The 15,119-nt window shown below is 37.3% G+C and overlaps 1 protein-coding gene across 1 annotated transcript in view; it reads right to left on the bottom strand.

Annotated features, from left to right (window-relative positions):
- Positions 1-15,119, bottom strand: part of Pi3K92E (phosphatidylinositol 3-kinase 92E) — a 251,963-nt gene that overhangs the window by 40,438 nt on the left and 196,406 nt on the right. The window contains exon 16 of the mRNA XM_090388098.1: positions 7,753-7,831. Coding sequence (XP_090244224.1) covers positions 7,753-7,831 — 79 coding nt within the window. The remainder of the gene's footprint in view (positions 1-7,752; positions 7,832-15,119) is intronic.

The following is a 15,119-nucleotide window of genomic DNA, read 5'->3' as shown; positions in this document are numbered from 1 at the left end:
AATAGAATGGGCCAGTAAATCAGAATGTCTTTTAAATGGGGGATTTTAACTTTCCAGATACTGACTAGAACTTGTGGATTGGTCACTCGCATGCTAGCAAGACTTTTGTGGATTTATTGGATGATTGTTTTCTACAGCAACATGTTCGAGGGGCAACCACAGGGAGTAATACCCTAGATCTGATTATCAGCAGTGATGACGCATGCATACAGAATTTTCAGATAAAGGAACCACTAGGTGACAGTGATCACAGTGTACTGATATGGGATTTACTTAAAGATGTAACTATGATCAAGAGTAAAGGAAAGGGTTTTTGTTTTTGTTAAAGGTAACTACAGAGGTCTGAGACAGTTTTTAAATTCTATAGAGTGGGATCAACTGATGATGTTACCAACGGTGAATTCTAAATGGACCTCTGGGACTTAATCTTGGAGGCTACTAGGCTTTTCATACCAACTAAGAAATACTGTTCAAGATTCAGACCTAAATGGATGTCGGATGAATTAATGAAGCTCGTGGCAGAGAAGAAAAATGCATGGGATGCATATAAATTATGAGGTGACACAGAAGCCTACGACAGATATAAGCTAGTCTGTAATCAAGTGACAAAGGAGGTTAGGCAGGTGAAGGCATATTACAAGAAATCTTTGGCAAAGGATGCAAAGAAAAACAGCAGTGAATCAGATTGGTCCACTTAACATAGATGGTTCGACTATTGATGATCCTGCTCAAGTAGCTAATAAACTGAATGAGTATTTTGCATCTACATTCACACATGAGGAGTTATTCAAAGAGGGGAATGCCAGAAGTTTATTAAACTCTAACAGGGATCTAAGTGATTTTGTGATAACTGAGAGCAAAGTGGAGGAGAAATTGTTGAAGTTAAACAAAAAAAAAGCACCTGGGGCAGATGGAATCTATCTAGTTATAATGGGGAGCAGCAAGGGAAGTAAGCAAACCCTTAGTCATAATTAGGGGACGTCCCCATGGACTTGGAGATGTGCAAATGAATCCCCAGTGGTAATAAATGGACACTGCTCTACCTGGACTAATGTTATTAGCAGAGACCCTCAGGGTTCGGTGCTGGACCCATTGTTGTTTTGTATATTTATCAATGATATTGATGAAAGTATATCAGGTTTAATGTCCAAGTCTGCAGATGATACAAAGGTTGGCAGGGTTGTTAAAGGAACGTCGTTGTCTTTACAATATTTTTCAACATCAGAATGAAGCAGCATTTAAACCAATCCTCAAAGAGAGATACAGCAGGCCCTCATTATAATGCGATTCGCTCTACGCTGATTTGCTATAACACTGTTTTTATATTATAACCTATATCTCACTCTAACGCTGTCACAACTCACTATAACACTCTTTTACTAGTGTACAGATTGAATTTCTGGCATGTTTAACGAAAACATTTCATCTGATGTAGTCGATAGCTTGAAATTGAATAGTAAAGTTTCCCACGCTGACTTGCGAAATTTTCCCATGCTCAGTGGAATTTTCTCCCACACTAATTTAATTACACTATTATGACTTGTTACGTAGTTCCAAGATCAACATTTAAAAAAATGATCAAGTATATTGCTTGTAATATTTGCATATAATGCAAATATTACAAGCAATATGTTACAAGCATTAGTGACTTTGGACATGCATTTATCCGAAGTCACCTGGTACAGTGTTAGACATCGTTAGTTTACTCGAACATTGTATCATAATTAATGCAACGCTCTTACATTTTTGAGTATTTATAATGGCAGATAAGAATTAAAAAGGAACAACGTCTGGACGCAGTATGAAGCCTACTAAGGTAAGAAAAATTCTGAATTTGAAAATAAATTAAATTATACGTTTTGAAGCAAATCGATTCCGTTCAACGACAAGTGGATGTGTGCAATAATTTAGGACTGGCAGATTCCATTGTAAGGACAATTATAAAGAATTAATTTTAGTAGCTGGAAAGACAGCTATTCCACTGCAAGCAACTAGGCCAGCTATTATAATTGAAATGGAGAGACTTCTAAATAATTTTATTGAAGGTAATATCCAACGCACAATTCCGTTAAGTTAATTATTAAAGAAAAATCAATTAGCCTACATGATGATCTGAAGAAAGCTGATCTTAAAAAAAATAATAAATAAATAAAATGTGGAACCATTTAAAGCTAGTAAGGGCTTGTAAGATAGATTTAAAATCCAGGGAGAAGCCGCAAGTGCAGATCAAGGAGCCGAAACTTTCAAAAAAGAACTTCAAAAATTATTGAAGAGTGGTGTTAAACTTCTCAACAAGTTCTTAACATAGGTGAAACAGGACTTTTTTGGACACGAATGCCTAAAAGAAGTTTTATATCCAAAGAAGAAAAAAAACAACATATTAGGCTTCAAAGCGGCGAAGGATCGGTTGACTTTATTGTTGGGTAGTAACGGTGCTGGGATTTTAAAGTAAAACCCCTTTTAGTTTACTTGGAAGACAGCCAAAGTACAACCCAAAATCGACCAAAGTTATGAAAACTCGACAGCCAGGGCCATCAATCGGATTAATAAATTCATGATTTTAAGTTTAATTTTGATACATAATGTAGTTACTTACCAGATAATTATATAAGTATGTAATGGAGAACATTTTATATGTACAAATTTTTAATCTATTAAATATTTTGATCGATATTTGTGCGTCTTTTCGCTACAGTTTATTATTGATTAGGAAATATCCTATGGCATAGATCGTGACTCACAAATACATATGTTACATTACGGGAATATGGCGCTCACTTAGCGTTCTGTTTTTCAGGAAGGAATTATCAGCATCAAGTGGGGGTCACCTGTATTGTTATCCATGCTCTCTGGTTCGATCGGAAATGCACGAGTAGGGTGGCTTTACTGATGCCCTTAAATGGACAAGGATTTCCAGATTGGTACACAAGCAGTGGTTTTAATCTGTGATCTCCAGCTGGATTAGTCCCAAGCAAGAGCATGACCCTATCTTTTGATGCCTTGAAACCTGACATTGTATTTTCCTCTTTGGCAATGTATGTGCGATCCAGCATTTTTTTCTGATACAGATCAAATCTTGTCAGCGTTAAAAATTTGCTGCATTAAATAGCCACCTTCATCAATAATTTTTTCTAACACCTCACAAAATTTCTCTACAGCTGCAGAATTGGCACTGGCGACTTCACCACATACTTTAACATTGTGGAAACTAGTGCGATGCTTGAACCTATTAAACCACCCGTTGCTTGCAACAAACTTGGGTTGGGGTTCAGCGTACTTATGCTTAATATCTTTTATCAATACCTATTGCTTTTGCTTGAATGGTCATTAGACTCAGGGGCATTCGCTTCTGAATCTGATTTTTCATCCATATTATTAATAGCTGTTCCATCTTTGATATAGCACCTAAACGCTGTTTTGTGATCACTATTGATCTTAAGTGCATTGATCCTTTGACAGTGCACGTATAGCGCACTGTCCTTTAAAAAGAGTATTCACTGTTGAAGAAGCAAGACCCAATTCTATTGCAATAGATGACAAACTTTGTCCTGCTTCTTAATTAATCATCTTCATTTCAAAATCAATTTTGTTTCATTTCCTGGCACTACCACCACTTGCACTTTTCATTGGTCGCTTTCCATTCATCATTGTAATGCGTAAATTTTTTTTTTTTTTTTTTTTTTTATGTAAACCCCAAACATGAGAGGTATTAGAACCTATAGTACTTAGTACCGTGCTTGGGTTGGAGGTTGAGAAGACGAAAGAAGATATTTGTTGACATTGGACTTGAACTTCTGTAGACTGTAATTTTCAGGAAATACGTATGAAGGAAGGCTGTTCCAGAAAACGGCAGTTGAATGAATAAACGAGGAAGATGAAAAGTTGGTTCTGTGAGTTTGAAGTTGGACAGTAAATGGATGTTGGCTGGTGGCGGCACGTGTTCGGACTGTTTTGAAAGAGAGAGCGGGAATTATAGAAGCCAATTCAGAAGAACAGTGCCCATGGAAATATCTGCAGAAGAAGAAGAATGCAGCAGAAAGAGTACATCTATGAGACAGCGAGTGGAGAGACTCTGTTAGAGATGAATCATTAATTAACCTAACTGCCCTCTTCTGAATGGAATCAAGAAGCCTGAGAAAGGTTTTGGGGGCACCACCCCAGATGTGGGAACAATATTCCATGGCATGGCGGATTTGAGATTTATACAGAGTGAGCAGCTGTTTGGAAGAAAAGTAACGCCGAGAGCGAAAGAGAAAACCAAGTTTTTCAGATGCAGAGGAAGCAATATTTGTAATGTGCTTGTGAAAAGAGAGATTAGAAGTCAGGGTAATCTCCAAAAGAGATATATCATTTTGCCTAGAAATCAGAGTGTCACTAAAGATAAGCATAGGAGCAGAAGAATCCTTTTTGCGAGATATAAGACAACACTGAGTTTTAGAAGGGTTGAAATCAACTAAGTTGTCTTTGCCCCACTTGAGAATTACCTGAAGATCGGCATTTAAGGAATTGGTAGCAGATTTTCGAGAAGTTGAAGCTGATTGCAGGACAAGGTTTCTCAAAATGGAAAGTGGAATGCAATGTGCTATCATCGGCAAACGTATGGATAGGATTTCCAGTCAATGGAAGAAAGTCATTAATATACAAGAGGAAAAGAGTGGGGGAAAGAACTGAACCTTGGCGGACACTGGCATTAGTGGAGAAGTTAGAAGACAGAGAGCCATCTACCATCACCCTCAGTGAGCAATCAGAGAGAAAACTGGATAACCAATTACTAAAAACAGTTGGCAAACCATAAGTTGGAAGCTTGTTTAGAAGACCTTTATGCCAAACACGATCGAAAGCCTTTGAGATGTCGAGCAACTACTTGTGTTTCACCGAACCTTTCCATTGAATTAGTCCATAAATGGGTAACATAAGCCAGAATATCACCAGTGGATCGACACTGACGGAATAAACATTGATCGTTGATCAGACGGTCAGGTCAGGTTTCTAGGTAGTTTAAGAGTTGGCGGTTAATTGATTTCTCCATTACTTTAGAAAGAGTAGAAATAATTGCAATGGGACGATAATTGGATGGGAGGGATTTGTCACCCTTTTTAGGAACTGGCTGGATATGGGCAGATTTCCAAGCAGAAGGAAAAACTCCTTTGGAATAAGAAAGTGAAAAAAGGCGGCAAAGAATAGGAGTAAGTTCAGGAGCAAAGGTTTTGAGAACAAGTGAAGAAATACCATCGGGACCTGGAGCTTTGTTAGCATCAAGATTCGTCAAAATCCTTTTGACGGAAGACCACAGGAGGCATTGAATGGAGTGTGTTGGGAATGGTGGGAGGTGTTTTACCAAGATCATTAATACATCAGTTGGAAGAAAAATGGGATGCTAGCAGGTCAGCTTTATCCTTGGCTGAAGTGACAACAGAACCATCTGGTTTGGACAGAGGTGGGAGCAGAGATGGGCAAAAGTTGTGGCCAATAGCTTTGGCAAGAGACCAGAATGCTCGGCTACCATTAGGGCAAGAATCAAGTTTTCTACTCTTAGCCTGTTCAAACTCTAGTTTGGACTGATTAATAACTGCTTTACAATTGTTGCGAGCTTTAGAGTAGGCAGAAAATTAAACTGAAGAATTAGAAACAAGCCAATTACGATATGCAACATTCTTCTCTTGAACAGCCTTAGCACATTTATTGGAAAACCAAGGTTTAGATAAAGGACGAGATTTTAAAGGAGTGTGGGATAAAGGATTACATTCCTGCAAGAATAATTTCACTGACACGATCTGAGCAAACGTTGACATCAGAAGTTTTGAAACAGTAATCCGACCAAGGAAAAGAAGAAAAGAAGTCTCGCAGGTCATCTCATTTTGCATTCTTGTAATGCCAAACAACATGAGATTGGGAATAGCCGTGAGATAAAGGTTCCATTGGAGAAGAGACAATCACCAAGTTGTGATCTGAAGTGCCTAAAGGACCTCTCACTTTGACCGTGTACTTAGAAGGGTTGTTTGTGAGAAAAAGATCAAGCGTATTGGCTGATTAGGATTGTCCGGTATTCTTGTAGGTAAATGAACAATCTGTGCAAGGTCATTAGTAATTGCAAAAGCCTCAAGCACCCCGACCAGCTGGGTCGTTGTGACTAGAAAACGGAAGCCAGCTGGAGTTGTGAGCATTAAAATCAGCAAGGAAAATTACCTCACTGTTAGGAAAGTTGGACTGGAGAAAGTCAAGTTGCAAAGAGAGGAAGTCAAAGAGCTTAAGTCAAAGTGATTAGTGGAGTTGGGAGAACTCTAGAGACAACAGATGAATCTGACACAATGAGGTAGAGAGATTTTAAGCCAGAGAAGATCAAAGAGAGAAGATTCCAAATTGCCAAGTCTCTGACAGGGAATATCAGAACGGACATATGCACAAGTACCACCTTTGAGGCAAAAGGAATCATACAGTGAATAATTTGGGCATCTGAGATGAGCAGTAGTTGAATCAACCGATAACTGAGAAATAGGAATGAAGAGAAGTTTCTGAAAATTTGTTTTTTATATGACTGAAGATTTCAGGAAGGAGGAACACATTTTACCATAATAACGTAAAAACCCACACAATTGCAGTTATCGGTATTATCGCAAATGCAATAAGATCGAATTTACTACCCATTTATAATTAGATGCACTAACAGTGCAAATTGTTTCTGTTTTAGGGTCGTGACCTCCAGAAACGTGCTTTAGAAAAATATCGCAAAGGCGTTCAAAATTGATTCTTACAACAGGAACATATGATAACGATGAAAGGGTAGTGCAATTTCCATTATAAATATGACCTTTTAGAGAGATAAACAGATTAGTAATATAGCGAAATTTTCAACTTACAAGGACTTGGGGGGGGGGAACAATATGTTATTGGGTTCACATTACGATATTTTCACGATACCTCTATTTATTCCTACGGGAGGCAAAATACGTTTCCACAATTTTTTTAAGTTTGCACCAGCAGGCAGAAACTTACATAAAGTCGAATTTCCGTAAGTCGAGGAGTTCCTATACTACTACTACTATTATTTATAAATAAGAGCATTACCAAATAAACAAGTGGCACCACATTAAGTCATTAAGTTCACAGCAGCTGAAGAATTTCCATTCTGTTTTTCCCATTCTTCACTCAAAACATGATGTACACACATTGTTCTGCTTTCAAATCCATTATGACTTCAACAGAAGCCCAAAAACTTCAATGTTTATTACTGGTTCTGTAGAGCAAGAAGTGGCTTGAACCAGTTATGTGGAACTCCTCTACTCTCATCACTTCTTTTGTAATAAATAAAGTCTTAGAATTTTTGTATCAAACCTCACACAGTTTGGTGTTGTACTAAGAGCATCCAATAAATAACCCAATTTCACAGAGAGAAATTTCTTCAATTTTTTTTAGGTGGCCACAACACCTGGTTTTTCCTTCAACAATAATGACAACTGTCCATTAACACAAAAAATTAGTACAATTATTCATTGTGCAGATCACAAATACTTTCCTTATTAAGGATAAAAATATTCACTTCACTTCCCTAGACAATAATTATCATTTATACATTATTAACTAAAAATTGACATTAAATTGTGAAATCTGAGTGTATTGAGTAATCAAAATGATCATATTCTCTTCTTTAATAAACACTGATATTGATACAATTATGCTAACATTCTCTAAACTTATATCAGCAATTTAACAGTAATTAATTTAATTATATAATTTCTTCAAAAACAATCTTACCTTAGATCTAAACCTTCATTCTTCCAAAGTTTATCCATGATACGGATCATCTGCAGGGTTAGCATATCTTGTCTCAAATCTACAATAGTGGAAGTCTTTAATCTGAGTGTGAATATAGGATATTAAGATAATTTATATTAAAAATAAAATTTCCTTTATTTGTCATAAAAATGTACAGTAAGACCTTTCTCAGACACATCTTAAAAGGACACTTCCAGTGCTCTTGAAGATGTGACTGAGCACGCCGTAAATCTGTGAACAGTGAGATTCAGGGTTTATTCATCTCACAGTATTTCTTTATAAAATATATTTTAGTGCTGTATTAAATATATATTTACTGACTGGTCTTTCATTCTGCTAGGTGTGCACTGAGTTGAAATGTAGAGTATTAGTATGGCAAATAATGCAAGAAAGCAAGATTATACAACATCAGCAAAAATTCAACACATCTGTTCTGCAACCATCCTTCCTCAATTTGAATTTATGCCTCCTCATGTGTGTAGTCCAGTTGTTTTCAACCTTTTTTTAATAACGGCATCCCTAACTCATTTATTTTATTTTGCGGCACCCCTACTCAATTTTCTGCCTGTTAGATCCAATTCTCTCTGTGTGTGCGTGTGTGTGTGTGTGTGTGTGTGTGTGTGTGTGTGTGTGTGTGTGTGTGTGTGTGTGTGTGTGTGTGTGTGTATATATATAATTCTAATTAAATCAATCCAAACAAATCGAAAATTAGACTGGAAATAAGAGCAAAATTAAGTGAAAATAAAAAATAAGGAAAATAGAGCAGACATCAGTGGTAGCAAAAATGCAAAAACCACAACATATTGCATGTATTTAACTGTAATATGTATTATGTTTCAATAAAAAGAACTGAAAGTATACCAGTAGCGTGGCAAACCTGTAGAGCAAAGAATTTAACATGCAAAATCAAGGATAGAGTAATGTTGGAGAAACATTATTAAATAATTTAGAAAATAGAGCCAAATTAAAGAAAAATTTGGTGGCGCCCCCTCAGATAAGCACCAGTTTCCAAAATATGTGAAATATCACCATATGTAAATGTAACCAGCCAATAATACCGAAATTAATTTAAACAGAGAAAAAAGTAGAACAATCATAATATCGAATTGAATAGAAAAGACTAACCATTATACCCCATCACGAGACGGGGCATACTTTTTTCTCTATTTTAAATTAATTTCGGTATTGTTGGCTGGTTACATTTACATATAGTGATATTTTACGTGTTTCAGAAACTGATGCTTATCTGGGGGGGGTGCTGCCAAATGTTCCTTTAATATGGACTCTATTTTCTAAATTATTTAATAATGTTTCTCCAACATTACGCTATCCTTACATTTGCGTGTTAAATTCTTCGCTCTACTGGTTTGCCATGCTACTAGTATACTTTCATTTCCTTTTATTGAAACAAAATATTACAGTTATATATAACTAATAATTACATTTCATCATACAAATTATGTATATATATATATATATATACAGATAAATTTTATTCTTTATATAGAGCTACTAGATAAACATCAATTATAGATCACCACAAAATTAAAAAGATACCGTACACATATTTATAATGAAATAAACACATAAAATTTTAAAAAATAATAAGTTTAAGCAACTTAAACACAAATTATGTGGCACCCTGATTGAAAACCACTGGTGTAGTCTGAGCATGAGGAAACATTCCATCGGCATTGAGCTTGCTCAATCCATTCAAAGCTTTAATCACCTTGTTCAGATCACCTTGCATGTGCCTAGTCTTCAGAAGCTGCAATTTGCAGAATGGAAGCCTTTCTTGGTAAGAGTGCTCCTTTGTTTCCCTCACCAATCTTGTTGCCCTTCTCTGTACTCGTTCCAGCAGCTCTGCATCCTTCCTAAAATGAGGGCTCCAGACCTGTATGCAGCCTGACCACTGCTTTATACAATGGGATAATCACCTCCTTATTCCTGCTAGCAAAATTTGTGTATAACCCCCTTGAGCTGTCCTGGCATCCTATTTGCACTGTTCAGAGAACTTCATATCTGACTGCACAATTACCTTCCCAAGTCTTTTTTAATTTTTCACTACCCTTAGTGTAGAACTACACAGTTTGTGCATTATTCTTGGAATTACTGCTACCCATTTACAGTACTTTGCATTTGTCAATGTTAAACTTCAATTTCAATTTCTTGACCCATCTGCCTAATTTTTCTAGATCTTGTTTCAGTAGCTTACCCTGATTACTGTCATTACCCAATCTGCCAACCTTCGTACCATCTGCAAACTTAGAGATTAAGCCTTATATATCTTCATCAATATCATTAATAAATACAAAAAACAACAATGGGCATAGCACCAAACCCTGGAGGACTCCACTAATAGCAATCCACAAAGAGCAGTGTCCATTGATAATAATGTGCTGTCTTCTCCCACTCTGGCATCCCTTTATGCATAGCAGTAACTTGCCCTTAATGCCACACTGCTCCCATTTATTCAGTAGTCTTTTATGAGAAACAGTATCAAAAGTTTTCCTGAAATCCAAGTATATGATATCAAAATTATTTTGCCTCCAGTTCTTTTGTGACTGCATCATAGTATCCAATCAAATTGGTCAGACAAGTTTTCCCCTTAACAAACCCATGCTGCGTCAACCATAACTGCAGTCTTGTCGAGACGCATTACTTCTTTAAACAGTGATTCCATTATTTTCCCTGGAATAGAAGGTAAACTAATAGGTCTGTATTTACTCATGCACCCTTTGATCCCTTATGTGAATTCGGGATACATTCTCACATCTCCAGTCCACAGGGACATCCCCTGAATTCAAGGATGCGCTTACAATTATGGCTAAGGGCTTGCTTACTTCCTTTGCTGCTTCCCTTAATATAATTGGGTAGATCCCATCCACCCCAGGTTCCTTTACGTTTAACTTCAAATAACTTCTCTTCTACTTTCCTCTCGGTTATTATAAAATCATTTAGCTCCCTGTTACAGTTTGATAAACTTCTGGCATCCACTTCCCTAAAGAATTCCTTATGTGTGAATGCAGATGCAAAATACTAATTCAATTTGTCAGCAACCTGAGCAGTATCATGAACAGATGAACTATCTTTATCATCCCCTTTCTTCTAGTGTATACATAAGTAAAGAAGTCTTTGCTGTTTTTCATTGCATCCTTTGCCAAAGATTTCTCATAATCTGCCTTAGCTTGCCTAACCTAATTTTTTAACTTGAGTACAGAATAGTTCATATCTACCATAGGTTTCTGTATCACCTGATAATTTATATGCATCCCATGCATTTTTCTTCTGTGCGACAAGTATCATCAGTTCATCTGACATCCACTTGTGTCTACGCCTAGAATAGTATTTCTTAGTTGGTATGAAAGGCGTAGTAGCATTTGTGATTATTTCCCTCAATTTTTTTAGAAATTTTTTTAGCAAATTCTAAATTCCCATTTAGAATTTGCTGATGGTAATATCATCAGTTGGTCTCACTGTATATAACACTGGTCAACACATACAATGTTAAGAAAACGAAAATACCCAATCTTGACTAATTTTATGCTGCTGAACACGAAAATTACAATAAAATTTCAACTGGCTCTAGTTTTCGAATTACAGTTGGGTTCTCATATTAGCGAGTTACTCCACATTATCAACTATGGTTCTTGGCAAAATGCATGGCAACACTGCAGTTTCAGTAATACCACACTCTTATCACGTGATCGACAACAGTCGCTGCACCCTGCATCACACAATAAGTTGTTGTTGCCTCAAATGAGTCTTCAACTTTGTTGCAGTAATCCTCAAATGTGGATTACTGTATTTGTGTCGTTCAAGATTAATATGCCCTGTAATTGTGTGAATAGTCCGGATGACTTCTGTTACATATGTGGAGAAGTCACGTTAGCTTCAAGAAAGCATCCCTTAACTCAAGCCATAAAAAAGGCCTAATTCTTGTACTTTGGGTGTTAAGTAGGCGATCAGGACAAGAACTGGGCTCCACACATAGGCTGACTACTTGAAAGTTCATCAAAACTCAATGCATGGGTGAATCAAAAGGGACATTTTATGCCTTTCGCAGTGCTCGTGGCATGGAGGGAGCCAACAAATCACGTCAGACTGATACTTCTGTATGGTGCTTCCTATTAGAAAAGGGATGACAATGAAAAAGTGACCAGTGACGTTCCCAAATATATCATCTGCAATTCGTCTCACGCCTCATTCCTGAACCACCCGACCGTTTTTCTGTATACTCTGATGAAGACACTGATGAACATCAACTTGAATACACGAAGTAGTACAGTAGCCATCTACGTCAGGGGATCCACCATTCTATCCAAATCTTTATCCTTCTAAACCACATAAGATCACAGAAAGTGAACTTAATAAGGGATCTCAAACTGCCAAAGAATAAGGCAGAGCTTTTGGCCTTAAGGCTACAATAGTGGAATCTTCTAGATCATCCTGTGAAAGTGATAATTTCATACTAGAAATAAAGACTATGACAAATTCTATCAAACAGAAGGTGAACTCACTGTTTGTGAGGATGTTGATGGTCTAATGGCAGCAATGAACATGAGACACATTCCCGAAGAATGGCGACTATTTATAGATACTTCTAAGGTTAGCCTTAAGGCTGTGTTATTACATAATAACACAAAAGAAATGTGCAAAGATGGAAAAGATCTTCTTAGGTGTACACTATCAGAAGTATGAGTGGCAGATATGTGGTGATTTAAAAGTAATCACCGTTTTCTTATGACTACAAAAGGGTTACACTAAGTACTGTTGCTTTCTCTGTGAGTGGGAGAGTAGTGCCAAGGATATGCACCAAGAAGAGGAGTTGGCCTCAACATAAATCATTAACACCTGGAATGAAGAACGTAGCATTTGAACCTCTGGTAGATCCAAATAAAGTTTTGCTTCCACCACTCCACACCAAACTAGGTCTCATGAAAAATTTCATGAAGGCTTTGGAAGTGAATGGTCCTGCATTCACATACTTGCAAGAGAGAGAAATTCCCAGGACTTAGTACAGAGAAGATTAAGGCAGGCATTTTCATCGGTCCACATATAAGGCAACTTTTCAAAGATGAACAGCTTGAATGTACCCTTAGTGATAGTGAGAAATCAGCATGGAAAGCCTTTCAAAATGTTTCGAATGGTTTTCTAGGAAACGTTAAAGCCAGCAACTACAGGCAGCTTGTAGAAGAACTCATTACTTCTTACGAAAAACTGAGGTGCAACATGTCATTGAATATGCATTTCTTGCACTCACACCTAGATTTAATCCCACCAAACTGTGGTGCTGTCAATGATGAACATGGTGAGCACTTCCATCAAGACATTGCGGTGAGGGAACAAAGATACAAAAGCAAATGAAGTGCCACCATGTTAGCCAATTATTGTTGGATAGTGAAAAGGGATGCTTCCGAAGCTGAAAACAAGTGAAAGGCGAAAAGGTCTTGTGTTTGATACATCTTACTGTCACATAAATAAAAAATGCCTTGTATAAATATAAAAAACTACTTTTTTCGAAAACAAGAGCCAATCTGCCATTTTAATCACTATTTCTGTCTTTAGCATCTCAAAATCTATAAAATAAACTTACTTCCATGGACGTAACAAGATATGACCCAAAATTTGTTGTTTAGTGTAAAACTAACTGTCTGAGACCACTGTAGACACCTTTATGAAAGCTAAAATCCTTCTCTTTACCACACAAATAAATTTCACATCAGTAGACTGTGATCACTGTCACCTAGTGGTTTTTTATCTGCAGATTCTTGATGCATGAATAATCACTGCTGATAATCAGATCAAGAGTATTACTCTCTTTTGCTGCCTCTCTAACATGCTGCTGTAGAAAACAGTCATCCAATAAATCGACAAAAGTCTTGCTAGTCTGTGAGTGACCAACCCACAAGTTCCAGTCAATATCTGGAAAGTTAAAATTCACATTATAAGACATTCTGATTTACTGGCCCACTATTTCTCTGTACAGTTGTTCAATGTACTCATCAGAGTAATTAGGTTTCTAACACACTCCTACTCTCATTTTTGCTTACCCTGTGTTTATGTCACACATGACATTATACTGGCCATCCATGGCAACTGGATGCACTGCCTTAGATTTTATGTGCTTCTTAACTAAAGGCATAAGCCCTCCTCCCTCCTATCCCATCTATCTTTTCTGTACATATTGTACTCCCTATATTCAAATTCTGCATTGCTTATATCTGAGTGACACCAAGTCTCAGATATCCTCACAATGTCTATATTCGAAGACTTGACCAGCAACTTCAAATTCAAACTTATTTACTATGCTCTTAGCATTGGTATACGTGCACATATACATGGGCACCTCCGTAGCCAGGTGGGAAGGAGCAGCAGTGCGTAGCACATGCTTCTTGATTAGACTGGAGTTCGAGCCTGTCACCACCAAATACGGAGGATGCGGAAAGGTCAGGGAATGACCACCGCATATTCCCGGAGCAATATGGCCTTAGTTGCTAATGCTCCCGAAAACCAAATAACAACAATAACAACAACATATACATGTACCTGTTCTTACTCTTAGTTACCCTAAAACCACCCATGTATTTACTTGTTCCATGATAACTCACAGCAGGCTTTGATATCTCTGACACCTAGCTTCAGTCTGCTGCACATTCCAACAGAAGTAGTGCAAGAATCACTTTCACTTTTGCCTGTGACTATTGTTAATCTATTAGTCTGTGTACCCTCCTCCAAGCTAGCAGTGTTCCAACCCACCTAACACTGCCTCAATAGCTTCAGCAAATATTCTTGCACACTTTCTATTTAAGTATATCCCAATCCCCATAGAAGCAGTCTTTCTTATTAACAAGCACAGACCAAGCTGAAAAAAATTCTACCCCATGAGCTCTGCACAATCTTTCCAGTGCTGAACTGATTGACAAGGCAGGCATCATATATTCTCTCCTATCGTGTCTGGGCAGAATTGCAAACTTTCAAATTTAACCTTAACTCGTGGCTTTTTCTCAACATCACCCTGTACTTATTAAGTAAGTCCGCAGATCTTCTACTCTTAATGTCATTAATGCCAACATATACAATGATATCACCTTTTGTGCCCATAAAAGATGACATCCGCTGTGCAACATCATCTACTTTTGTCCCTGGCAGACATACTCTGGCCCTATTCTACCTATCCTTCTTGTGTAATATATTTCCTATTTCCTTGACAATATTGTCAACAACAATAACTACCTCTTGTGAGACCAGTGCATTCTGCCTTGGGGACTGCCATTGTTGCTTGATGCACAAGTGTGGGCTCTGGTGTTGAGCTGGGCAGCTGAGAGCTTGATTGGTCCCTCATT

This window comes from Mastigoproctus giganteus, chromosome 13 (genome assembly GCF_048544385.1).
Source record: "Mastigoproctus giganteus isolate SK-2022 chromosome 13, ASM4854438v1, whole genome shotgun sequence".
Classification (NCBI taxonomy): domain Eukaryota; kingdom Metazoa; phylum Arthropoda; class Arachnida; order Uropygi; family Thelyphonidae; genus Mastigoproctus; species Mastigoproctus giganteus.
Note: the sequence above shows the minus strand (reverse complement) of the source record. Positions and strands in the feature narration are given on the sequence as shown.